General features: G+C 45.0%; 2 protein-coding genes and 1 non-coding gene across 4 annotated transcripts in view; 1 reads left to right on the top strand and 2 right to left on the bottom strand.

Moving 5' to 3' along the window:
- Positions 1–145: 145 nt before the first annotated feature.
- LOC132540307 (large ribosomal subunit protein uL16-like) lies at positions 146–5,061 on the bottom strand. The gene is made up of 3 exons (XM_060197104.1): positions 5,058–5,061; positions 4,609–4,672; positions 146–792 (listed from the first exon to the last, which is right to left on the bottom strand). Exons 1-3 carry the CDS (start codon positions 5,059–5,061, stop codon positions 477–479), a joined length of 384 nt encoding a protein of 127 aa, XP_060053087.1. The 3' UTR covers positions 146–476.
- Positions 846–979, bottom strand: LOC132540598 (small nucleolar RNA SNORA70). Its single transcript, XR_009551791.1, has one exon. It is a non-coding gene; the product is annotated as a small nucleolar RNA SNORA70 (small nucleolar RNA).
- An 876-nt stretch (positions 5,062–5,937) lies between the features above and the next one.
- Positions 5,938–26,378, top strand: part of FCGR2B (Fc gamma receptor IIb) — a 29,486-nt gene continuing 9,045 nt past the window's right edge. Inside the window, exons 1-3 of one of the 2 annotated variants that reach the window (XM_016192668.2) lie at positions 5,938–6,133; positions 20,414–20,452; positions 21,597–21,851. In XM_016192668.2, the coding sequence (XP_016048154.2) occupies positions 6,010–6,133; positions 20,414–20,452; positions 21,597–21,851 (418 nt within the window). In that variant the 5' untranslated portion in view covers positions 5,938–6,009. The remainder of the gene's footprint in view (positions 6,134–20,413; positions 20,453–21,596; positions 21,852–26,378) is intronic. The other variant, XM_007533303.3, reaches the window with a different exon arrangement.

Here is a 26,378-nt window from a genome sequence, read left to right as displayed (position 1 = left end):
GGATCAAACTCAGAACCTCATACTTGAGAGTCCAGTGTTTTAGCCACTGTGCCACCCCAGGTCACTGTAGCATCACCACATCATCATCATCATCATCATCCTCACAGATGTATCTACTTATGGGAGAGAGGTAGGAGAAGAGAGAAGCACTCTGGCACGTGCTATGCTAAAATCAAACTCAGGACCTCATGCCTGAGAGTTCAACATTTCATGGTACAGTGTGTCATCTCATAGGCTACCAAAACAACTGCATTTCTAAACATTATGGAAGATGGCAAAGCTTTCCCACAATGATGCCGATTTCCTGGTTAGATGTGATGCCCTCACTCCAGAGCCTTCAGTGCTCAACCCTTCCTGCTCCCTGAGTGGCTGCCCTCTCCCAGGCTTCCTTTCCTATGGGCTCAGCTCTTTTTTTTTTTTTTAAATAATCAGTATCTTTATTTATTGTCATTGATTAAGGGACACCTCTGAGGCTCTCAGGAGTGCAAGGCCTGCCACTTGTCCAGGGGACCACGGCTGGGGATGTATCTGGCTCCACAGCCATGTGAAATGAGGTGCTTTTCAGCTACCATGTCTTCAAATTCATCTGCATTAAACTTGGTGAAGCCCCACTTCTTGGAGATGTGGATCTTCTGGCGTCCAGGGACCTTGAACTTGGCCCTGCGCAGGGCCTTGATCACATGCTCTTGTTCTGCAGCTTGGTGCTGGATGGACATGAAGACCTGGCCAATGTGGACTCTGGCCATGGTGCCCTGGGGCTTCCCAATAGCACCTCGCATCCCAGTCTGGAGCCTAAGGTTAGGAACAGCAGGAGGTCAGGCATAAAATGAACACAGAGCAGGAAGGGTTGTCTCCAGGGTCCCTTAGGGCAACCTATACAAGCAACAGGCTGCATACACTACCCAGGAGGCTGCTGTTTGCAGTCACTGCACACCGGGCGCCATGGGGAGGGCAGCACGGTCCACTTAATTGGCTGCAGATGGGCTCAGCTCTTAATGTAGGGTAGCCAAGGGCAGCTCCATGCTTGGGGAAGTGGTTGTACGAGGAAATCTTTGAGAGAACTGATAAAATCACAGGAATCCGTTGTAGGGCTGGCCAAACTGTCAGGGGAAGAGAAACAAAACTCAAGTGAGTAAAGAAAGCAGCGTGTTTAGATGTGAAGGCCCAGGATCACAGAGTGTCTAGAGGTGGGTCTAGTTGAGGTTAGGACACTTATGGGTCCTCCTGAAAGTGACAGAAACAGGGCCTGGGACCCAGAAAGACATCTCTCAATGACAAAGTTCAAATTTATATGTCCATTTCTGTGGAGGGCAGGTAAGAAGTACTCAACATAATCTCCATTTTACAGAGAAAGTCAAAGAGTCTAGAAGGAACTAATAGGGGCCAAGAAGGTAGCAGACAGTGGTTATGCAAACAGACTATCATGCCCGAGACTCTGAGGTTCCAGATTCAATAGCTGGCACCACCATAAGCCAGAGCTGAGCAGTGTGCTGCGTGGAAAAAAAAAGTTAGAAACATTGAATAATAATATCCCTGTGATCACACAAGTGTAACAGTTTGGCTTTGATCTGGGTTTGTATCCAAAGACCACACATGAAATGACTAGGCTTTTCTGATTTATTAAAAAGGTTTATTTTGCAATTCAGGAGGTGGCACAGTGGCTAAAACATTGGACTCTCAAGTATTAAATTCTGAATTAGATCCTCAGCATTGTGTGTGCTACAGTGGTGCTCTGGTTCTCTCACTCTGAGAGGAAAAGGGGGGGGACTGAGATAGGGGGTGGCAAGATATAGATAGATAGATAGATAGATAGAAAGATAGATAGATAGATAGATAGATAGATAGATAGGTAGAAGACAGAGCATTACCATTGTTTTCTGGCACTTGTGGTGCCAAGATTTGAAGTTGGGACTCCACACTTGCAAGTCCTGTACTCTGCCACTGAGTCATCTCTCCAAATGCCAGGTCTTTCATTTATCACTGTCTCTACCTCCAGACATTCACATTTAATGTCAGGTAGCCCCTCTCAGTGATTTCTCCTTTCTCATTTTTCAAATTTCAGTTTTCAAAACCAGTTTACCCCTCTCATGAAATCGCCTTCTTTTACAGAGATCCTCATGTGTAGCTGGGAGGTGGTGCAGTGGATAAAGTGTTAGACTATCAGACATGATCCCTGGCATTGCATGTGCCAGAGTGAAGATCTAGTTCTCTCTTAAATAAATCACTTAAAAAAATTTTTTTTATTGTGGTCCGGGAGGTGGCACAGTGGATAAAGTGTTGGATTCTCAAGCATGAGGTCCTGAGTTCAATCCCCGGTAGCACATGTACCAAAGTGATGTCTGGTTCTCTCTCTCCTTCTCTCTCCTTCTATCTTCATGAGTAACTAAATAAAATATTTAAAAATGTCTTATTATCTTTATTTAATAGATAGAGACAGCCAGAAATTGAGAGGGAAGGAGGATGATAGAGAAGGAGAGGGACAGAGAGACAGACACCTGCAGACCTACTTCACCACTGGGGGATTGAACCTGGGTCCTTGTGTATGGTAATTTGTGTACTCAACCAGATAAACCACTGCCAGCCCCCCAAATTCTCTCTTAAATAAATTATGAAGTCTTTAAAAAAGAGATCTGCATGAGGCTGGGGAGGGAGCATTGTGGTTATGCAGTAGACTTTCATGTCTGAGGCTCCCAGCACCACCATAAAACTAAAGCTGAGCAGTACTCTAATCTCTCTCTTTCTCTCTCTTTCTCTTTCTGTATCTCTCTTTCATTAAAAAAAAAAATCAATCAATAAAATATAAAATATAGAGAGATCCGTATGCATTCTGTTCATTCTTTAGTCCTTTCTCCATGTGATGGGAAAGTGAGACCCCCATTTCCCACTCAGTTTAGGGTCCCTGAAAGTGTCCCCCTGCCTCTGTGACTATTTCCTTTGATAAGTCACTGTAAAGATCTTTTTGTTTGTTTAAGATAGAGACAGAGGTAGAGTATAAGAGACCACAGCACCAATGCAGTGGAGTCCCAGCTTGAACCTGGGCCTTGCACACTATTCAGGAAAGCTATTTCCTCAGTCTTAGTGTAAAGATCTTACCCAGAACTTTTGTCTCAATGAAATGACTAGATGGTCTCCAGTCCACCTGAGGAAGCATATTCATATTCAGCTCTGGATCCTGTTTATTCATAGAAGCAGAGAAAACCAACATGGGATTCATAGACAAATGAAGCAATGACTCCTCGGTCTTCATCCCTAGAGCTGCCCTGTAGTGAACAAAGGCATCTGAAGGGCTTTGCACTCTTGAGAGGTCCTTGTAGACTGTGCTCAGGTATTGAAAACATCAAGGTGTTAGAGTCAGGGACCTGGCTTCATATTCCAGCTCCACCACTAGCTCTGTATGTGATTTTGGACAACTCATCAGAATGTCTCTGAGACTAACTTTCCCCCCCTTTTTTTGGAGTACAGGGAATCAGCTCTAGATTCTGTGTATGTTTAGTAACAACTGAATGATAGGCCCCAATTTCTTTCTTCCTTCCTCTCTTTCTTTCTTTCTTTCTTTCACTTAGAGAAATGGAGGGGGGGGGCTGGGCAGTGGTGCACTCTATTAAGCACATATAGTATTAAGTGCAAGGATCTGGGTTTAAGCCCCTGGCTCCCCACCTGCGGGGTGGGGGGGGGGTCAGCAGGTGTCTGTCTTTCTCTCTCCCTCTACATCTCCCCCTCCTCTCTCAATTTCTCTCTATCCTATCTAGTAAAATGAAAAAAAAAAATGACCAGCAGGTGTAGTGGATTCATAGTGCCAGCACTGAGTCCCAGTAATAACCCTGGGGGCAAAGAAAGAGAGAGAGAGAGAGAGAGAGAGAGACAGAGACAGAGAGAGACAGAGAGAGGCAGAGATAGAAGAAGCAGAGATACACTGCCATTCATGGTGTCCATCACCCATGGAACCTAGCCCCCCCCCTGAGTTCCTGGTGTTTCTACCATGGTGCTGGGGCTTGAACCTAGGGCTCCATGACTCTAAGACATCTCTTTATCCCAGAAAGTAGGTTCTGATAGTTTTTTGGTTTTTTTTTTTTTTTTTTTTGTTAATGAAGGTGTAAGAGACCACAGCACCAAAGCTTCCTCCAATGTAGTGGGGGTCAGGCTTGAACCTGGGCCACACACATAGCAAAGCAGTGCATTACCAAGTGAGCTATTTCACCAGCACCTGATGATTTTCTTTTAAGGCCCTGGTGTCAGCTCTTTGGGCATCTTGTCACTGATGGGAACATTTCTCACCTGAAAAATCACATAAGGGCAGATTCAGAGATGGGTGGGAAGGAAGAAAAGCACATGACCTGTTGAGGTTTCTGAAGACCACAGCCTGACTGCACAGTGAATTTCACAATGCCATTTCCTTGATTTTTAATACTGTTTTTCATGAGGGGGTCATTTGGGCATGAAGTTTCTATTTGAGTGGCCCCCTGATTTGGGGTGTTGGATGAAGGGAGAAGTGGTGATGGGGATAAAGACAGATCGCAGGAATAGAAAGCTGGGCTCTCAAGATACCCAGGATGCATGTATACAAATTCCCTAGAATGCTCCTGAACACCTGAGTTCAATGGTTCTCACTGGGGGATGAGTTTGCCACCAAGGGAGCTTTTGCCGTAGTCCAGAGACATTTTTATGTGCACAGCTGGGCAGAGACAGGGACATCAGTGCTGTAGAGAGCAGTATATCTCTACAGGGCTCTGGGCAGGTCTTCACAATGGGGACAATTTGGCCCTGGATGCCACGTGGACTCTGATCCTCCTCCTCTGCCTCCTCACAGAGGAGAGGAGGGCCAGAAGTTCTGAGATGTGATGCTTCTTTTACCTCTCCAAAGTCATGCTGTCACCATGCCAGAATCATGAATGTGACATGGGCTATAGAAGGGACAGATGCAGAGAAGTTGATCAGTGTTCTGGGTGTGAGTGATTTTTGTGGGAGAGAGATGGCCAGAGCATTGCTCAGCTTTGGCATATATGGTATAGGGGATGGAGCCTGGGACCTCAAACTTGTAAGCATGTATTCCACATTACCCATTAGGCCATCTTCCTGACCCCACTCCCCCCAGAGACTTTTTTTTTTTTTGCCTCCAGGGTTATTGCTGGACCTCAATGCCTGCACTACAAAATCCTCTGCTCTGCTCCTGGAGGCCATTTTTTTCCTTATGTTGCCCTTGTGGTCATTATTATTATTGTTGTTGTTATTGCTGTCCTTGTTGTTGGATAGGACAGAGAGAAATCAAGAGGGGAGGGGAAGACAGAGAGGGGGAGAGAAAGATAGACACCTGCAGACCTGCTTGTGAAGTGACCTCTCCATTGCCAGTGGGGGGCTGGGGGGTCGAATAGGTCCTTAGACTTTGCACTATGTGTCCCACTATTTGCCCCACCCCCAAGAGACATTTGTTAAAAGGGCAAAGGAGTCCAAAGAATGAGTGCGTGAGAAAGCACAATGAAGACAATGGTGCCCATCTTTTGACTAACTGTGGCATGCCATGTCACACAGTCCAGAAGTGAGTCAGAGTTTCTGAGCTTCAAGAGAGTCACATGATCACATGGGCTCTGTGTTCAATTTTGGGAGGGGTCCAGGCACCAAGGCCTAGGTTTCCAGATGACACTGGACCTAGAAGCCTACCTTTCTCTCTTCCATGTCTGCAGGGGAGTTAGAGAAAGATAGACAGTGCTGAGCTGGGTCTGAGTGACTGCCTCCTCCCCACTCCTCTCCCTTCAGAGGTTCAGTCTAGCTGTGTCCCTAGAGGAAGAAAAGGATGCTGTTCCCTAGTTCCTGCAACTTCTGTAACTTTGGAGCAGGGCCCAGCACAGACATTCTGGGAAGCCCTGAATCTTCTGGGAGGGGCAGGAGGTGGGGGGGGAGAGTGTTGGCGGGGAGGGGCCTATAATAAGGCAACACTCTAACTTCCTCTTTTGGATGTTGGAATCTGACTGTCCCCTAAGGTGGACTCTACTAAGCCTTTAGAGAAGCCTTGTGATGTGGGAGCCCAGCTTGGGGGTGATGGGGAGTCTCTTGTTCCTTCAGTGCCTAGCCAAGAACTGCAGGCTCCAAAGTTTGGGAGGCCAAGCTCTGGTGCTTTGGACCACTCTGCTGATCCTGGGTAAGTTGGAGTCCCCAGGAGGGAGAGGTGACCAGGGATAGAGCAGACTGAGTTGGGGTAAAGGTGAAGGGGTATTGGGGGGGGGGGGCAGGGTGAGAAGGGCTGTGGGGCGAAGTAGGGGGATAAAAGCTGTAGATAATGTTCCAAGTCTACCAGCCTTGCAGGGATGAGCTAAGCTTTCCACCAGCAGAATTTAGGGATGATTTAGTATCTTTTCCCCAGGCTCCTCAGCACTCTGCCTCTATGTGACAACCAGCTTCAAAGAGACAGCTGGTGTTCTAGGTTTGAACGATTCAAGGGAGACCAGGTGTTTCCTTTCTTAGAAATTTGCATGTCACTGTGGCCACTTTCTGGGTGGGGAGGTCAGGCTGGTTCAGAAGCAAGAGGCAGCTCTAGGACACATTTTGGGGGATGCAGGCTCCCCAGAATGCACCCCAAAGTGAAAGCCTATTCTCTGGATATGTGGAAAGAGGAGCCCCAATTCCCAGGGAAGGTACTTCTGAAGTCACTGTTAACATTTGTGGGTCCTGTCTTTCAGCAGAAGGCCAGGAGCTAGGCTGTGGTGGGGGGCAATTTTCTTGTCTCCCTTCCTCCCTTTCTTCCCTCCCTGCCTCCTTTCCTCCCTCCTCTCCTCCCTCCCTTCCTTCCTTCCTCATCTTTCTTTTTTCCTTTCCTTTCCTTTTTTTTCTCTCTCTCCCTTGTCTTTCTTTCCTCCTTAAAAAAAAAATTATTTTAATGGTAGAGAGATGTAGAGAGAAAGATACAGAGAGAGACTAGAGTGCTGTTTATCTCTAGTTTATGCTGATACTAGGGATAGAACTTGGGACCTGGGAGTCGGGCGGTGGCGCAGTGGGTTAAGCGCACGTGGCGCAAAGCGCAGGGACCAGCATAAGGATCCCGGTTCGAGCCCCCGGCTCCCCACCTGCAGGGGAGTCGCTTCACAGACGGTGAAGCAGGTCTGCAGGTGTCTATCTTTCTCTCCCCTCTCTCTCTGTCTTCCCCTCCTCTCTCCATTTCTCTCTGTCCTATCCAACAACAAAGCAACGTCAACAATGGCAATAATAACCACAAGGAGGCCGCAACAACTAGGGCAACAAAGAGGGGGAAAGATGGCCTCCAGGAGTGGTGGATTCATGGTGCAGGCACCAGGCACCGAGCCCAGCAATAACCCTGGAGGAAAAAAAAAAAAAAAAAGAACTTGGGAGCTTTGGAACTTTAGTCTTCCTTTCTCTCTCTCTTTCTTTTTCTCCTTTGTCTTCCTTTCATTTCCTTTTCTTTTTTTAAAATAGTTTTATTTATTTATTAATGAGAAACATAGGAGGAGAGAGAAAGAGCCAGACATCACTCTGGTACATGTGCTGCCGGGGATTGAACTCAGGACCTCATGCTTGAGAGTTTGCTGCTTTATCCACTGCACCACCTCCCGGACCACTCATTTCCTTTTCTCTCTCTCTCTCTCTCTCTTTCTTTCTCTCTCTCTCTCTTTCTTTCTCTCTTTATTTCTTCCTTGTCTGCCTGTCCTCCCTTTTTTTCCCTTTCAGTTCCATTTATTTATTAGAGAGCAGGAACAGAATACTACTTCATCATATGCAGTGCCAGGCATAGAACCTAGAGCCTCATTCATGAAAGGCTTGCACTCTAATTTCTAAGCCATCTCTATCCCCCCCCCCCCTTCAGTTGTGTACCAGAGGCCAGGATTCCATTGTGTGGGGTGGGAGGCAAGGGTCTGGAGGTCCTTTCAAGGGCTACTTTCAGCAGGAATATCTACTTCCCCAAGCTCAGTTCCCACTCCAGAGTGAACCTGCAAAAAGCACAGACAATTGCTCAGTCAGTGATATGTTGGGTGTCACAGTTTGGTAGGGTCTTCTCTAAGTCCTGAATTCTCTGTGCTGGAGAAACTGAAGCAGGGTGAAAGAAAGGAGAAAATATCCCCCTCGCCCCTAAATGAATGTCCTTTTTGCCGTTTATTCAGCATGGGAAGGATAAGGGTCCCTCAAACTGAGATGGTAATTTGAATCTGTAGAAAACACTCACCTTGTAGTAGTCTTCTGACCCCCCACCAAATGTGGTGTCTTAGTTTAGCATCTGGCTGACACAAGTATTTTTTAAAATTTTTTAAAATTATCTTTATTTATTGGATAGAAACAGTAAGAAATGAAGAGGGAAAAGGAGAGAGACAGAGAGACACCTGCAGCCCTGCTTCACCGCTAGTGAAGCTTTCCCCCTGCAGGTGGGGACCAGGGGTTTGAACCTGGATCCTTGTGCATTGTAACATGTGCACTCAAGCAGATGTGCTACAACCCGGCCCCCTGGGTCACAGTATTGATGCTAAGGCCCCAGAGGCCTGCCCTGCCTCCTTTGTCCTGTCTCCATAATAAATGACTGTCAGCGACTTCAAAAATATCTTTGTGCTTCAGTAAGAATTACCATCCATGCTGACTTTAACCCTGGAATTACTTACAAAAAATTTAAGCTGAGCTGGTGAAATAATTCACTTGAATAGTGTTCTGCTATGCTTTGTGTGTGATCCAGGTTTGAGCCTGGCCACCAATGAATTAGAGAAAGCTTTGGTGCTGTGGTCACTTTTACTCTCTCTAGCTTTCTATCTTTTAAATTTCTTTATAGGGGAATTAATGTTTTACATTCAACAGTAAATACAATGGTTTGTACATGCATAACATTCCCCAGTTTTCCATATAACAATACAACCCCCACTAGGTCCTCTGCCATCCTTCTTGGATCTGTATTCTCCCCACCCACCCACCCCAGAGTCTTTTACTTTGGTGCAATACGCCAATTCTAGTTCAGGTTCTACTTGTGTTTTCTTTTCTGATCTTATTTTTCAACTTCTGCCTGAGAGTGAGATCATCCTATATTTATCCTTTTGTTTCTGACTTATTTTCACTTAATATGAATTTTTCAAGGTCCATCCAAGATTGGCTGAAAACAGTGAAGTCACCATTTTTTATAGATGAGTAGTATTCCATTGTGTATATAGACCACAACTTGCTCAGCCACTCATATGTTGTTGGACACCTGGGTTGCTTCCAGGTTTTGGCTATTACAAATTGTGCTGCCAAGAACATATATGTACACAGATCTTTTTGGATGGGTGTGTTGGGTTCCTTAGGATATATCCCCAGGAAAGGAATTGCAGGATCATAGGGTAGGTCCATTTCTAGCCTTCTGAGAGTTCTCCAGACTGTTCTCCACAGAGGTTGGACCAACTGACATTCCCACCAGCAGTGTAGGAGGGTTCCTTTGACCCCACACCTTCTCCAGCATTTGCTGCTGTTACCTTTTCTGATGTATGGCATTGTCACAGGACTGAAGTGATATCTCATTGTTGTCTTTATTTGCATTTCTCTGACAATCAGAGACTTGGAGCATTTTTTCATGTGTTTCTCGGCCTTTTGGATCTCTTCTATGGTGAATATCCTGTCCATGTCCTCCGCCCATTTTTGTATGGGGTTATTTGTTGTCTTTTTGTTGAGATTTGCAAGTTCTTTATATATTCTGGTTATTAGCCTCTTGTCTGATGTATGGCATGTAAAGATCGTCTCCCATTCTGTGAGCGGTCTCTTGGTTTGGGCAGTAGTTTCTTTAGCTGTGCAGAAGCTTTTTAATTTGATGTAGTCCCATAGATTTGTGCTTGCCTTAGTCTTCTTTGTAATTGAATTCGTTTCGTCGAAGATGTCTTTAAAATTTATGTGGAAAAGAGTTCTGCCAATATTTTCCTCTAAGTAGCTGATAGTTTGTGGTCTAACATCCAAGTCCTTGTTCCACTTGGAATTTACCTTTGTATTTGGTGAAATATAGTGGTTCAGTTTCATTCTTCTGCATGTTTCAACCCATTGTTTCCAACACCATTTGTTGAAGAGACCCCCCCTCCTTTTCCCCATTTAATGGTCTGGGCACCTTTGTCAAAGATTAGATGTCCATAGGTGTGGGGACTTACTTCTGGGCTCTCAGTTCTATTCCACTGGTCAGTATGTCTATTCATGTTCTAGTACCAAGCAGTTTTGATGACAATGGCCCTATAACACAATTTGAGATCTGGGAGTGTGATGCCTCCAGTTCTATTCTTTCTTCTCAAGATTGTTTTGGCAATTCTAGGTCTTTTCTGTTTCCAGATAAACATTTGTAGCATTTGTTCTATTCTCTTAAAAAATGTGTTTGGGATCTTGATGGGGATAGCATTGAATTTGTAGATGGCTCTGGGTAGTATATTCATTTTGATGATGTTAGTTCTTCCAACCCATGAACATGGAATATCTTTCCACTTCTTTGTGTCTTTTTCAGTTTCCTTGAGTAGTGACTCATAATTTTTAGTATAAAAGTCTTTTACTTTTGATTAGGTTTACTCCTAGACATTTTATTGTTTTTGTTGCTATAGTAAAAGGAATTGATTTCTGGATTTCAACTTCTTCTAATTTAGTGTTTGCATAGAAGAATGCCACTGACTTTTGAATGTTAATTTTGTAGCCTGACACCTTACTATATTTCCTGATGATTTCCAAAAGCTTCTTGCTAGATTCCTTAGGTTTTTCTATGTATACTATCATGTCATCTGCAAATAGGGAGAGTTTGACTTCTTCTCTTCCAATCTGTATGCCTTTAATTCCTTGCTCCTGCCTGATTGCTACGGCAAGAACTTCCAACACTACATTGAATAGTAATGTTGATAGTGGGCAGCCCTGTCTAGTACCTGATCTGAGTGGAAATGCTTCCAGTTTTTCACCATTGAGTATGATGTTGGCTGTAGGTTTGCTATATATAGACTCTACTATCTTCAGGAATTTTCCATCTATTCCCATTTTTTGTAGTGTTTTGATCCTAAAGGGATGTTGTATTTTGTCAAAGGCTTTCTCTGCGTCTATTGATATGACCATGTGTTTTTTGGTCTTGCTTTTGTTGATGTGGTGGATCACACTGATTGATATACATATATTAAACCAACCTTGCATGCCTGGGGTTTAATATGATGAATAATCTTTTTAATATACTGCTGTATCCGGCTGGCTAAAATTTTGTTTAATATTTTAGCATCTATGTTCATCAGAGATATTGATCTGTAGTTATCTTTTTTGGTTGTGTCCCTGTCTGCTTTTGGTATCAAAGTAATGTTGGCTTCATAGAAGCTGGCGGGGAGTATTCCAGTGTCTTCAATCTTCTGAAAGACTTTTAAAAGTAGAGGTATTAGTTCTTCTTTAAAGGTTTTGTAGAATTCATTTGTAAAACCATCTGGTCTAGGACTTTTATTTTTGGGAAGATTTTGATAACTGTTTCAATTTCATTAGCTGTGATGGGCCTATTAATCTACTTCTTTACTTAGTTTTAGAAGTTGGTAGGTATCTAGGAAATTGTCCATTTCTTCCAGGTTCTCTAGCTTGGTGCCATATAGTTGTTCATAGAAGCCTTGCATGATATGTTGAATTTCTGTGGTGTCTGTTGTGATATTTCCTCTTTCATTTACGATCCAATTTATTTGAGCCTTCTCCCTTTTTTGTTTTGTGAGTCCAGCTAAAGGTTTGTCAATTTTGTTCACTCTTTCAAAGAACCAACATTTACTTTTGTTGATCTTTTGTATGGTTTTCTTACTTTCAATGTTATTGATTTCTGCCTTAACTTTAGTGATTTCTGTCCTTCTGGTTGCTTTAGGTTTCCTTTGTTCTTCTTCTTCTAGGTCTTTAAGCTGTGCAATCAGGCTGTTTATTTGTGCTTTTTCTTGTTTCCTAATGTGTGCTTATATGGCACACTATGAACTTCGCTCTCACTACTGCCTTAGCTGTGTCCCAAATATTTTGATAGTTTGTGTCTTCATTTTCATTGAAGTCTTGAAACATTTTGATTTCTTCCTTTATTTCCTCTTTGACCCAGTAGTTGTTAAGGAGTGTACTGTTGAGCTTCCACATTTTGGGACTATTACTAATCTTTTGTTGATTGTTAAGTGTTAGTTTAGTTCCACTGTGGTCTGAGAAGATGCTTGGGATGATTTCAATGCGCTTGAATTTGCTGTTGCTGTCTTTGTTGCCTAACATATGGTCTATCCCTGAGAATGACCTATGTGGACTTGAGTAAAATGTTTATTCCAGTTTCTTGGGATGAATGACTCTGAAAATGTCCAACAGTACTAGTTTATCTATCTCCTCATTTAGCTCCCTTCTGTCTTTATTGATTTTCTGCCTGGGTGATCTGTCAAGTTGAGAGAGTAAGGTGTTGAAGTCCCCTACTATGACTGTGTTGCTGTTAATATGGTGCTGTAGCTCTTTCCATAGACGTTTGATGTATTTCGATGGCTTCTCATTGGGTGCATAGATGTTAATAATTATTAAGTCCTTTTGATTGACTGATCCTCTGAGCATTAAGTAGTATCCATTCCTATCTTTTTAAATCTTATCTATTTTAAAGTCTATTGTGTCAGATATGAGAATAGCTGTTCCTCCTCTTTTTTGTGGGCCACTGGCCTGTGTGATAGATAGTTTTCTACCCTTTCACTTTGAGTCTGTGTTTGTCTTGTTGAGTTAGGTGGGTTTCCTGTAGACAACATATTGTTGGGTTGTGTTTTCTGATCCATCTTCCTACTCTGTCTTTTAATAGGTGAATTCAGGCCATTGACATTTATTGATATCAAAGATTGAAGATATTTTAATGCCATTCTTGTAGAGTTTTAGAGTGTTCTGATATATGGTCTATTTATGGTGGTCTGACTGTTTATAGGAGACCTTTCAGAAGTTCTTTCAGGGCAGGCTTGGTGATAGTTGATTCTTTCAACTGTTGCTTGTCTGAGAAGGTTTTGATGCTTCCATCTAGTCTGAATGACAGTCTAGCAGGAGACAGTATTCTTGGTTGAAAGCCTTTCTCATTGAGCACTCGATAGATATCTTGCCATTCTCTTCTGGCCTGTAGTGTTTGTGTGGAGAAGTCTGCTGCTAATCTTATGGGTTTTCCTCTGTAGGTGACTCTTGGTTTTTCTCTTGTAGCCTTCAGGGTCCTTTCTTTAACCTTATTCCTTTCCATTCTAAATATGATGTGCCTTGGTGTCTTTAAGTCTGGGTTAATTCTGTTTGGGGCCCTCTGGGCTTCTTCAATCTTTATGTCTTTGATGTTGTCTAGACTAGAGAAGTTTTCAGCTATTATGGCCTGAAGAATGCTTTCTTCCTTTCCCTCACTTTCTTCCTCTGGTAAGCCAATAATGCATATATTGTTTCTTTTGAAGTCATCCCATAGGTCTCTGTTGTTGTTTTCAGTACCTTTTAATCTCTTTTTGAGATCTCTTACTTCTTTTTTAGTTGCCTCTAAATCGTCCTTGATCTTGCTAATTCTGTCTTCAGCCTCATTAATTCTATTCTCTCTCCCCACTACTGTTTTCTGGAGTTCTTCTATTTTGTTACCCTGTTCTGATACTGTTTTAGCTTGTTCAGCTAGTTGTATTCTTAGCTCAGCTATTTCAGCTTTCAGCTCTCTAATAACCTTGAAATAATTAGTGTTTTCTTCTAGGTCTCATTTGTTGTTTCTGCATTTCTGTTGACAATTCTTGCAAACTCTTTACTCACTCTTGTGACTTCATCATTTTGTGCTTCACCCTTTGGGGGCTTAGCTAGACTCTTGTCCTGGTTTATTTCTCCAATATTTCTTCTTGATGGTTTCACCATTTTATATATTATGTTATGGGTTCCCTCTTAGTGCTTTTCAAATTACTGATCACTATTGCCTGGATTGACTTGTGTCTAAGTAAGGTAATTAAAGGGTTCACAGTTGTGGAAGTTTACAGTTGTGTCAACAGTATTTTAATCACTGATTTGGAGCTCAGTGACTTAAAGCCTTTTTTTTTTCTTTTTCTTCCCAGTAGGTTATGGGAGCTTTTAAACTATAGGTAGGCTTCTTAGCTTAATCACTGACTCCAGACCAAGAGATAAAGCAGGGTGTGGCAGAGATAATCCAGTGGTTATGCAAAGAGACTTTCACAGCCCCACTGCTATGCTATGCCATGGAGGTAGAGGTCTTCTCCTGAGTTTCCTAGTTAGTTTCCTAGTTAGTTTCTCCATCCCCTGGTGTCAGCCCAGGGCCTCCCTGCCGCTGCTCCAGATTCTGAGGGCATTAGCAATGGAGACTCAGAGTTGCACTTGGTGAGTCTCAGGGGAGTACTCTCCTCCCTTCAGCCATCCCCTTGTTGGTGGAACAGACTGGAGGTGATGTCTCAACTGATAAACTGCCGGACTGTTACAAACCACTTAATCTCTCCCTAGGTGCCTCTCTCTGTCCACCAGCCACACGTGTTTGCACTCACCAGTGATTTGGTGGGCTGCTGAAGTTGTTCTAGTCCTGTCTTGTTTCGGTCCTTTGGTTTTCCTAGTTGATCCGGGAAAGGAGAGAAACAGATCTGCTGCTGCTCGTAGCCCCGCCTCTGGAAATCTCCTCTCTAGCTCTCTTTAAAAAAATAATTAACTCTAGTTTTCTGACTCTATTAAAAAAATTAACTTCTGGGGAGTCAGGTGGTAGAGCAGCGGGTTAAGCGCACGTGGCGCAAAACGCAAGGACCAGCATAAAGATCCTGGTTCAAGCCCCTGGTCCCCACCTGCAGGGGGGGTTGCTTCACAGGCGGTGAAGCAGGTCTGCAGGTGTCTATGTTTCTCTCCCCCTCTCTGTCTTCCCCTCCTCTCTCCATTTCTCTCTGTCCTATCCAACAATGACAACATCAATTAAAACAACAATAACTACAACAATAAAACAAGGGCAACAAAAGGGAATAAATAAATAAATAAACAGTAAACAAAAAAGAGAAAAAAAATTACCTTCAAAAATTAACTTGCCCATCCTTTTACTTTGTCACCAGTGACCATTCTGCCTTCTCCATTCTTCTCCTTTTTCCTTTACTTTATTCATTTTGGATAGAGACAGAGATGAATTGGGAGGGAATGGGAAAGGGATAGAGAGTGAGAGATAAAGAGAGACACCTGCAGAACTGCTTCACTGTGAATCTTCCCCCTGCCCCATGCCCCGTCCCACAGGTGGGAGGGGGCTGTTCAGAAGCTAGGACCCAGGTCCTTATGTGTTGTAATATGTGCACACTATTAAGTGTGCTACTGCCCAGCCCCTTCTATTAATGAGAGAGAAGGAGGGAGAGGAAGAGAACCAGAACATCACTCAGGCATATAGGTTGCTAGGTATTAAACTCAGAACCTCATGCTTAAAGTTTCAGTGCTCCATCCATTGTGCCACCTCCCAGGTTGCTGCCTTCTCCCTTCTCATGGGGGCCACCATTTAATTATTTATACCAGATGATTCATTTATCACCCTCTAACAGAGGCTTGACTGGCCCCAATTTCTTTTTATTGAACCTTTGCAGCAGGTTAAGGCATGAGTTCCCCCAGGCCCACCTCTGCACCTCCTAAAATGCCTCTGAGCTGTTCTGATATCATCCACCCAACCCCCCCACCCCTAAGGATCAGACTTGTCCTTTCTACCACTCTCCCCATTGCTTCAACCTGGGTCATGCACATAGCAAAGCAGTGTGCTATCCAAGTGAGCTATCTCATGCCCCACCCCATTATTTTTCTTTTCCTGCTTTCACCTACCAACTAACCACTCCATCCCTCACCAGCCTTCCACACTCAGGTTCCCCCTGACCCAGCACTTCTGTCATTAAGTCCCCAACTCCATCTCAGATCCTGGCTCCTAGGGCCACTTGCTACATGGACACCCCAAAATTGATCTGCTGCCTTAAGAAGCAGGATGTGTTCAGAATTCAACTCACTCATCTAGCAAATACTCTCCTAGCATTTGTGATTGTCATTTTCCCCCACCCCTTATATCTTCCTCAAATCCCCTCAAGAGTCAAATGCTGGGCCTGGGATGTGGCACAGAGGGTAAAGTGTTGGACTCTCAAGCATGAGGTCCTGGGTTCAACTTCTGGCATCCCATATGCCAGAGTGATGCTCTGGTTCTCTCTCTCCCTCTCTTACTAACAAAGAAACATATCTTTTAAAGTATCAAGTTCTCTCAGTTTACCTTTTTTAGTGATCATGGGGATCTAAACAATTTTTTAAATTATCTTTATTTATTGGGTAGAGACAGCTAGAAATCGAGAGGGAAGGAGTGATAGAGAGGGAGAGAGAGACACCTGCAGCACTGCTTTGCCACTCACAAAACTTTCCCCTATGGGTGGGGACTTGGGGCTCAAACCCAGTTCCTTGCACATTGTAACATGTGTGCTCACCAGATGTGCCACCATCTAACCTCTTTAGTGATTGAATTGTATGCTTTATTTTTTTTAAATTTATTTATGGACTTATAAGAAAGAGACAATGAGAGAAAGAGAAAACTAGAGCCTCAGCATAGCTCCTCATACTTGAGAGTCCAGTGCTTTATCCATTGTGTCACCTCCCAGGCCACATAATAGCTATGTTTTAGGCTGAGCTATCTCCTAGATTTCTTTAAAAGTTATTTTTTTAAAATACACATGAGAACATTTCACAAGAGATAAAGAGAGAGAGGGAGAGAGAAAAGTCTGGCACACAACATACTTAGGATTGAATTGAGAAACTCAGGCATGAAAGTCCCATGTTCTACCAGTGGAGCCATTTCCTCAGCCCTATCTTCCTTCCCCTCCCCTCCCCTCCCCTCCCCTCCCCTCCCCTCCCCTCCCCTCCTCTCCCCTCCCCTCCCCTTGTGGTGCTAGGAATCAGACCAAAGGCCTTACACATGTGTTTTTGTCTTCATTGCTCTCACATGGCAGTGGGATCAAACCCAGGGCCTCTGGGATGAAAGGCAGGTACCCTTGCACTGAACCACTTCCTTCCTACTACCCACCCCACCCCTCGTTTTTTGCCTGCTAACTGCTTCTCAATGTCATGGCCTCTCCTTCACTTTTCTATTGTCTCTACTACTTTGAGGTCTCTTCTCCCCACTCCTGGATTTATCTCAGAGAAACTTCCAGAAGCCTGGTGGATAAGATTAACATGATTCCTGATTTTATTGAGTTTACATTCTGTTTCCAGGTATGACCACTAAGTGGCCAAACTCAAAGGAAATAAATATAAGCTGGGAGGGCTGTGACTACGTAAACAGGATGCTCTGATAAAGATATCATGGGGAAGGACAAGATGATGCGCAAAGAGCTTACCTAGCAGGTGGCCTTGGAGTGCTAACGCTGAGTTTGATAAGACAACAGGAAGCCTGTGCAGGGTGAAGGGATCAGCACAGAGGAAAGCTCCAAGCTTGCAGAATTGAGCTCCAGGGCAGGGGGTGATGGGGGCTGCTGATCAGGTTGGAGGAGGAAACACAGGGGGGCTGGGCCTTGGAGCTTGGGGCAGCTTGTGAGGCAGGGCAGTAGCTCTATCAGACTTGATTTTTGGAAATGGAATTTTTGGGTCTAGGAGGGGCACAGTGGATAACATATTGGGCATTGAAGCATGAGGTCCCGAGTTCAATTGCTAGCAGTGTATATACCAGAATGATAATACTCTGGCTTCCCCCCCATCTCTCTCAATAGTACATAAATAAAGTCTTAAAGAAAATGGAATGCCTTATCTTCTAATGATAGAGAAGGAATCAAATAGAACTCAGGACCTGTGCCTGTAAGACCTGTGCTCTTGGATTGCTGATCTGACTTTTAATTAATTGACTTGTGCACTTTATTGTCTTTGGATTCTTTTTTTCCTGAATTGGTGGGGATTTGCTCAGTCTTTGCACAAAAAGTAGGCCAGAAGTACAAGGTTGTTCTAGATTTGAGGGGACATCCTCCTCCCAAGAGAAATAGAAGTTAGAGGATAAATATTTCGCCACCCTATTTCTCAGTTATAATTACCATTCTCCATCTGCCCAGTTCTCAGAGGCCTCACTGGGTTAGATCCTCAGCTGGACACAGCTCATGTATACGTGTCTTGTTGATTTTTTTTACCCCCCTGCATGTAGGGAGCTGGGTACTCAAACCAGGATACTTATGCAGGTCCTTGCACTTTGTGCCATGTGCGCTTAACCCGCTCCACTACCACCTGCCTCCCATGTCTTCCTTTTTATAGCTCTCTCTCTCTCTCATAAAAAGGATTATTTACTTATTTTTTTTTCCTTGTTGGGACCTTGTGCATGCATGACTTCGCTGGTCTCCAGTCTACCTTTCTTTTCCTCCTACTCTTCTTCCCTACAGGTAGAGAAGGACAGAGTAGGAGAGACCCTATAGCACTGGAGTTACCCCTAGGACTGTGATGGTGCTTCCATGTGGTTCTAGGACTCAAACTCAAACCACGTGCATGGGAAGGCACATGCTCTACTGGCTGAGCTGTCCCCTTGACTACCATTTGTTTATTTTGAAGATTGTTTTTGAGAGAGGAGGAGAGGGAGAAAAAGAACCAGAGCATCGCACATGTACATGCCCTGCAGGGAATTGAAGCAGGGTCTCATGCCTGAGAACCCGAAAGCCTTATCCACTGTGTCACCTCCCCAGACCACTGTTTATTTATTTTTTTAAATTTTTATTTATAAAAAAGAAACATTGACAAAACCATAGGATAAGAGGGGTACAACTTCACACAATTCCCACCACCAGATCTCTGCATCCCATCTCCCCCAATATGTTTATTTATTTTTAAGAGATATACCTGAGCACTACTCAACACCAGATTATGACAATACCAGGGAGTGAACCTGGGCTTGCAAGCTTGCAAGCCTTGTACTCTCACAAGTATTGCTTTACCTCCCTAGCTCAGAGTTGACTTTTTAAAGATAGCTTCTAGCTTCTCTGTGGAAGGTTGGGGGGGAGGGAATACAAAATAAGTGGGGACCGAAGTCCCAGGTTCAATCCCCCGCACCACCATAAGCCTGAGCTGAGCAGTGCTCTGGTGTTTCTCTCTCTCTCTCTGTATCTCTCTCAAAAAAATAAAATTAATAAAAAAAAAGTTTAAAAAAAAAAAAATAAGTGGGGAGACAAGTAAGTGTGAGGAAGTTGGGGACCATGGAGAGAAGAAGCTGATGGATTCCAGCACAGAGTTAGATGAACAAGCATCAAGCACTACACAGAGTGGGCAGAGGCTAGGGAGAGAGAAAGAGCAGATTCTGGGCATGAGTAACTGAAAAGCAACTCTAGAGGAGAGAGAGAGAGAGAGAGGAGGTGGAGAGGTATGGAGTCAGGGGCCAGGTGGCACACTTGGTGAAGCACACACATTACAGTGCACAAGGACTTGGTTCAAGCCCTTGGTCCCCACTGTAGAGGAAAGCTTCAGCAGTGTTAAAGCAGTGCTGCAGGTGTCTCTCTGTCTCTATCTATCTCCCTCTCCCCTCTCAATTTCTTTCAGTCTCTATCCAATAAAAAAAAGAGAGAGAAAGGAAGGAAGGAAGGAAGGAAGGAAGGAAGGAAGGAAGGAAGGAAGGAAGGAAAGAAAAAAATAGTGTGTCACTGATTTGACCAGGCAGAGGTCATTGATGATTTTCACAAGAAATACTTTAAAGAACAAGTAGGGGCAGAGTCCAGAACTGCAGAGAATTAATGCATAGGAGGGAAGGGGTGAGGACAGTTTGTGATAGACAACAGGGAAATACTTCTGGAATTTTATTTGAGGTCCAGGGAAAGTGATTATTATTCTATTTTTTTTAAATGAAAGTATCTGGACTGTTAGAGGTGGAGCTAAAGAAACCAGGAAAGAAAGGGAAAACAGTGTGAAACTTGGACTAGGTGTGGCCTATTCCAGCAGCCAAGAACTCTCAAGGCTGGGAGGGGAGCAGGGAGGTGGGAGGGGTTGAGTGGGCATTGGTGACCTAGTGTATGTTAGTGGAAGATGGTTTACGCTGGTGGTGTGAGTGCTGTGCGGACATCTGTCATGAGGAGATAGGAAATCATACTTACATGACAACAACTGTTGTATAAATCATCATTTCCTTAATGTAACCATAAAAAAAAAAGAATTTGGAATAGATTCCAGTTGATGGAAAGACCCATATGGGAGGTATATATATGTGGGGGGGGTGTTGGTGGGGGCATAGCAGTTCTGCAAAAGATTCCCATGCCCGAGGCTCCATGGTTCTAAGTTCAGCACCACCATAAGCCATAGCTGAGCAGTGATCTGGAAATAAACAAAGAAATACAGTAAACTGGTGCATCTTCAATGTGGCAATCAGATTTGTGCAGTTACAGAGACACTTATGTGACAATTGGGTGACACAAACTTGAAGGAGGACAGGCGAGGAGAAGTGAACTGAGTGAGGAAGAGCAGGACCAGGGTGGGTCAGAGGCTGTTCTAGGAGGATGCAACACAAACCTCAACCATCTTCACTTTGTCTTTGCAGCTCCCTTGGCTGGGATGGCTGAGAAATCTGGGACGCATGGTAAGTGCCATTCCCACTTTCTCTCCCTTCCTTGGTCCCCAACACCCCACTGATGAGGACTATTTCAGAAACCAGTACTCAGGAAAGAACTGCTTCTAAAAAGTGCCTGGACCCCTGCTCCTCTCCCACTTTGGGTCCTGCCCCCAAACAGCAGGTCGTGTGTGTGTGTGTGTGTGTGTGTGCGTGTGCGTGTGCGTGTGCGTGTGCGTGTGCGTGTGCGTGTGCGTGTGTGTGTGTGTTGGCGGCTATATCACTGTAAGCTCTGTCCTGCCCTGCCTCTGAGCCAGTGCCAGGCAGCCCCTCTAGGAGGATGAGGCTTTGGAGGGGCTATAAAGAGGAAGTGTGAGAATGTGAGGAGAGACTGTGAAGAAGGAGTGTGGAGAGTGTGAGGAGGGGCTGTAAGGAAGGGGTATTGGGGTGGGGTGTATGAGAATGTGCTCTGAGAAAGGGATGTGGGGATGTGAGGGTGGGCATGAGGAAGGACTGTGAGTGCAGGTCTCAGAGTTTTGTTTTGCTTTGTTTTTCAGAGGACTACTCAACTCTGATTTATGTAGTGCTAAGGATTAAGCCTGGGACTTCAGAAGCTCAGACATGAGAGTCTCTTTGCATAAACATTATTCTGTCTCCCCACTCAGGGCCTCCTTTCTAAATCGTCAGGAATGACCTCAGGTTAAGAGAGACTGACACCTGATTCTTGGCTCTGTCAGCTCCTGGGGAGGTCCCTCAGGAGACAGTTGGTCCTTGGGAGTGTGTGTGTGTGTTTGTCTAAATGTGGTTGTGAATAAGTGTGTGCATTTGTTCTATAACTGTGGTTGTGTATGCGAGAGACATTGTGTGTGTGTGTGTGAAAGTGTGTGACTGTGTTGTGTGTGTGACTGTGTGCATGTCACTCACTGTATGTATGTGAGAGTATGTATGTGAGTGTGAGACAGAATGGGAAGAGGGCTGATTAGGAGACCACTCTATGATGTTTTTATGTTTGCCCTCATCCTGAGGTAGTGAGACTCAAGGTCCCAGGCTCCAGGGCCCCTAGAGTGGGATGGACTAGAAAGAGAAGGTCACTTTGCCTTGGGTTGTTGGATAACTTAGGGTAGGTCCCTTTTCTGATGTCACCTTTATCCTCTCCTGCCCGCCCCCCCTCCAGATCTCCCGAAGGCTGTGCTGTTCCTCGAGCCCCCATGGGTGCGTGTATTCCGGGATGACAGAGTGACCTTCATGTGCCAGGGAGCCCGAGGCCCTGGGGATCTGTCCACCCACTGGTTTCACAATGGGAGCTCTGTGTCCGGCCAAGAGCAGCCTAACTTCAGCTTCCAGGCTGGCAGCAATGACAGCGGGGACTACCAGTGCCAGACGGGCCGCACAGACCTGAGTGACCCTGTGCACCTGGTGGTGCTATCTGGTCAGTGGGAGTGTCAGTGGGGGTAGGTGGAAGTATGCATAGGGGGATCCAGGATCTTCTGGCAATGGGGATGTGTGTGTGGTGGGGAGGGGGACTCAGGAAATGGAGGAGGGTTCCCCGAAAGTGAGTGGGGAGTAGTTGTGCGTATTCATTTCCTTTCCTGCCTCTGTGTCTGTGGGGTGGGGTGTTTCCCCAGAAATCTGCAGTGGTTTTGACCTGGGTCTCATTGAGCAAGGCAGTCAGTCACAAGATGTGAACAGGCAGTGCAGGAGAGAGGCAGATAGCAATGTTTGTACAGAAAGACTTTTATTCTTTATCCTGCCAAGGACATGGGTCTTAGTCTCTTCATGGCCTCCAGGGGGCCACCAAGGCCTTCCTCTTTGGGTGCTTCTGAGAGCCTACATTTCCCTGCCCCTTGTCCCACAGGACAGCTGCATTTTTGTGTTGCAGCCCCTCACCATGACAGGGCCTGATGCAGGGCAACCACAGGGCAGATTCTCTAAAACAAACACACACAAAAAAAACTTTCTGTGGTCTATTATTATATATATATTTTTTTTTTTAATTTTTTTTATATTTATTTATTCCCTTTTGTTGCCTTTGTTGTTTTATTGTTGTAGTTATTATCGATGTCATTGTTGTTGGATAGGACAGAGAGAAATGGAGAGAGGAAGGGAAGACAGAGGGGGAGAGAAAGATAGACACCTGCAGACCTGCTTCACTGCCTGTGAAGCGACTTCCCTGCAGGTGGGGAGCCGGGGGCTCAAACCGGGATCCTTTCACAGGTCCTTGCGTTTGGCGCCACCTGTGCTTAACCCACTGCGCTACCACCCAACTCCCGATTTTATATATTTGTAAATAAATATTAAATAACTATTAACAAATTAAAAATATATATTGAGTTAGGAGGTGGCTGGATGGTTATATCACATCTAAGTTCATTTCCTAGCATCACTTATAAAATAAAAAAATACCCCTGTTATCTCATAATTTTGTAGATCAATACTAAATCACTAATAAAAAAATAAAAGAAAAGCCATAGTGCCACTGAGATGAATATTGTCATTGGGAATCTCTCCAATCCCTCCTCTCTCATAGAAGGCCAGAGAGGACTTCCCTAGCCAGGCAGGAAGTAACCAGGTTGGAGAAGTGACAGAGACCAGTGGTGCCAGTTTTCCAGGTGTTCCATGACTGAGGACGCCACACAAAGGGTAGAGTATCCTTCCTGTAAGACTTGAGTGCAGAGTCATCAAGGAAGTTAGAGCCCCAGTCTCAGGGGTACTGAGCCAGAAGCTATCAGTAGAGGGTTACTGATCTCCAACCCAACAGCAAACCCAGAGAGCTCCATTGCAGCCCCAAAAAGAGGCTCAGAAGTTCCATCTGTTCCAGTGCCAGGCCAGTCCCCTGGCTTCTGTCCAGCTACTAATTTCCCCAGGCATCAGTACCCAGCACTTCTGCTCACTCAGCACCCAGCCTTGGGTGGCTGGGTCACCACATTAGTTGCCCAGCTCTTTAACCAACCCCAGTGTGACCTCTGTGACCCCATATGTGCTTCTGGGAACACTACTCACCCAGCCCTTAGCTAGGCTCAGGGCAGATGCACCTAAGGGCAACCAACTGGGAAACCTGCTGCCCTTGCACCCCAAGGCCTCTAGCGCAGTGTCTGAAGTTTGGATCCTCTTGCCTTGCACCCCAAGTCCTTCTGAGATGGTTGCTGTAGTCCAGGTCCAAATTTGTCTGTCTTCTGCCCTGTGTCCTGAATCCAAATTGGTCAATGCCTGACTTGGGAGGAACCAAGAGGTCCAGCTGTGCTTTGCTCAGGTGACCAGACCTTTCTCCAGCCTCTCTGTCAGCTGTACCCTCGCTGAGACCCAGGAATCCATAAGTACCCCAGACCCAACTTTGATCAAGTCAAGGAAGGGTTTTGGGATCCAGATCATCATGTTTCAGGTGATTAGGTTAGCTGCTGGTCTCAGGAATGGGGAGCAGTAGGTGGGGTGGGGGGTGGGAGCATCCTGGGGAGGAAATGGGAGGGATATATCCCAGACCCAAATATGAGACCCCACAGCAGGCGGAGTTAGGGGTAGAGAATGCTGAGTACATGGGCTGCTTCTGAGGGCACTAAAGGAGATACTGTAGTATAGAGAGCATGAAGGTAACTGGGATTGTAACTCTGAGGTAGAACTCATGCTCTGTATATACAAGGCCTTGGATTCAAGTCCAGCACCAAAAAGAAATAAAAACAGGAGTCGGGCTGTAGCTCAGCAGGTTAAGCGCAGGTGGTGCAAAGCACAAGGATGGCATAAGGATCCCAGTTCAAGCCCCTGGCTCCCCACCTGCAGGGGAGTCGCTTCACAAGCAGTGAAGCAGGTCTGCAGGTGTCTATCTTTCCCTTCCCCTCTCTGTCTCCCCCTCCTGTCTCCATTTCTCTCTGTCTTATCCAACAACAATGACATCAATAACTACAACAATAAAGACAACAAGGGGCAAAAAAAGAATACATAAATAAATATTTTTTAAAAAGAAATAAAAACAACGAAATAAACAAAATTCATGTTGGCCCCACCACTACCTAACCATGTGACTTTGGACCTCCCACCTCTGCAACTGTGTTTTATTCCATTCACCAAAGAGTGAGGGGATCCTAACACCCTAGCAGCCCAGGCTAGCAAGCTCATGTTCTAGTTTATAAATGCTTTACAAGTAGGAAATTAAAAGCTAAGGACAACCAACCACAAACAGGGCAGACCCTGCTCTGCCAGGCCCATTAGCCTTCCTTCCTAGGGTAGGAATCAGTCTGACTAGTGCCAGATTGCTACCAGGATCATGACACTTGGCCACCACCTCCAGGTCTTTGCTTAGCTATCTAGCCAGGGCTGAGTCCCCATGCTGCCCCTAGTTTCCTGTCAAGGCATGTTGAGAAGCACCAGGGTCACAGGAGTGGAGAGTGTCTTAGAGAGAAAGCTGAATGAACCTGGTCCAGTGGAGCTGCAAACACCCCAGCAGAATTGGTGTCTAGACATATGGGTGACTCAGAACTCCCCCAGGCCTTTGCAAAACCCAGAGGACTTGGCCAGGTGTGTGTGTGTGTGTGTGTGTGTGTGTTTTGCAATGTGCTCACTGGAACTGGGGTGGTGGTGGTTTGCCCCAGCAGAGTTCTGTAGCTCTGAGCTCTGCTCTAGAGTGGCACTGGGAAGTGAGCTTAGCGTCCAGTTCTGTTCAAAGAGGAAACCAAAGTGGCATGTTGTTTCATGTGACAGCTACTGTGACAGCCTGCCAGTACCACTGCGGTCAAGGGGACCCTGGTAGGGCTGGGGGAATTCCAGTTCTGGTGGAGCTCTTACACTCCCCTCTTATAAACCTTAAGTCCAAAGTTGGGGTCCCTGACCCCAAGCTAATTCCTCAGTCCCCTGGGGAAAGAATTCCCCAAAGAACATGTAGTCTGTGAGGCCAGTTGAAGTCTTTGTTAAAAGGCTGCAAATGGGGAGTCGGGCGGTAGTGCAGCAGGTTCGCAAGGACCAGCCTTAGGATCTGGGTTTGAGCCCCAGGCTCCCCACCTGCCTGGGAGTCACTTCACAGGCAGTGAAGCAGGTCTGTAGGTGTCTTTCTCTCCCCCCTATGTCTTCCCCTCCTCTCTCCATTTCTCTCTGTCCTATCTAACATTTATGACATCAGTAACAACAACAACAATAATAACTACAACAATAAAAAACCAAGGACAACAAAAAAGGGGAAATAAATAAATAAAAATTTTTAAAAGGCTGTAAATGCAAGGACTCTGACCTGAGAGTGGACAATTGCTTCCTTACCTTTTTTTTTTAACTTAAAATTTTTTTATTATCTTTATTTATTGGGTAGAGATGGCCAGAAATAGAGAGGGAATTGGCAGATAGAGAGGGAGACAGAGAGAAATCTGCAGCAGTGCTTCACCACTTGCAAAGCTTTTCCCCTGAAGGTGAGGATCAGGGACTCGAGCCCTAGTCTTTGCACAGTATAACATGTATGCTCAACCAGGTGCACCATTACCTGGCCCCAACAGTTCCTTTCTTAACACAGCAAGATTTATAATAGAGTGCATTTCTGGAGGGACAAAGAGATGGGCTAGATGCTGCACAGGTGCCTGCATGTCTGCAGTCATGAGCTGTCTTTCCTGTTGCATAGAATCTTCTGGGGGCTTCCTGGCACCCAGCCTTTGAGCCGGTCCCCATAGTTTCAATGGTATCATTGCCTGAGGCTGGTCTGGATGCAGCTGTGTAAGCAGCTTGTGGTTATAGATGACTTGTCAGTTGCTTTGTTATCTCCATGTTTCCCTGAAGCCTCCCGTGTGTGGAGTCTCTTCCTTGCCTCCTGTCTCAGGCTCCTGGAGTTCTGAAATGGAAGGAAGGGAGTTATCTAGTTCTGTGCTCTCAGAATTTATGATGAGAATAAACAAACTTAAAGCTAATGAGAATTAGTAAATCAGGTAGGGAAGAATGAATTTGTGAGTGCTTTGCCCCACCTTAATTCAGGCATCTAGCTGGGAAGCAG

Source organism: Erinaceus europaeus, chromosome 9 (assembly GCF_950295315.1).
Source record: "Erinaceus europaeus chromosome 9, mEriEur2.1, whole genome shotgun sequence".
NCBI lineage: Eukaryota > Metazoa > Chordata > Mammalia > Eulipotyphla > Erinaceidae > Erinaceus > Erinaceus europaeus.
The sequence above is the reverse complement of the archived record's forward strand: the minus strand, read 5'-3'. Positions and strand labels throughout refer to the sequence as shown.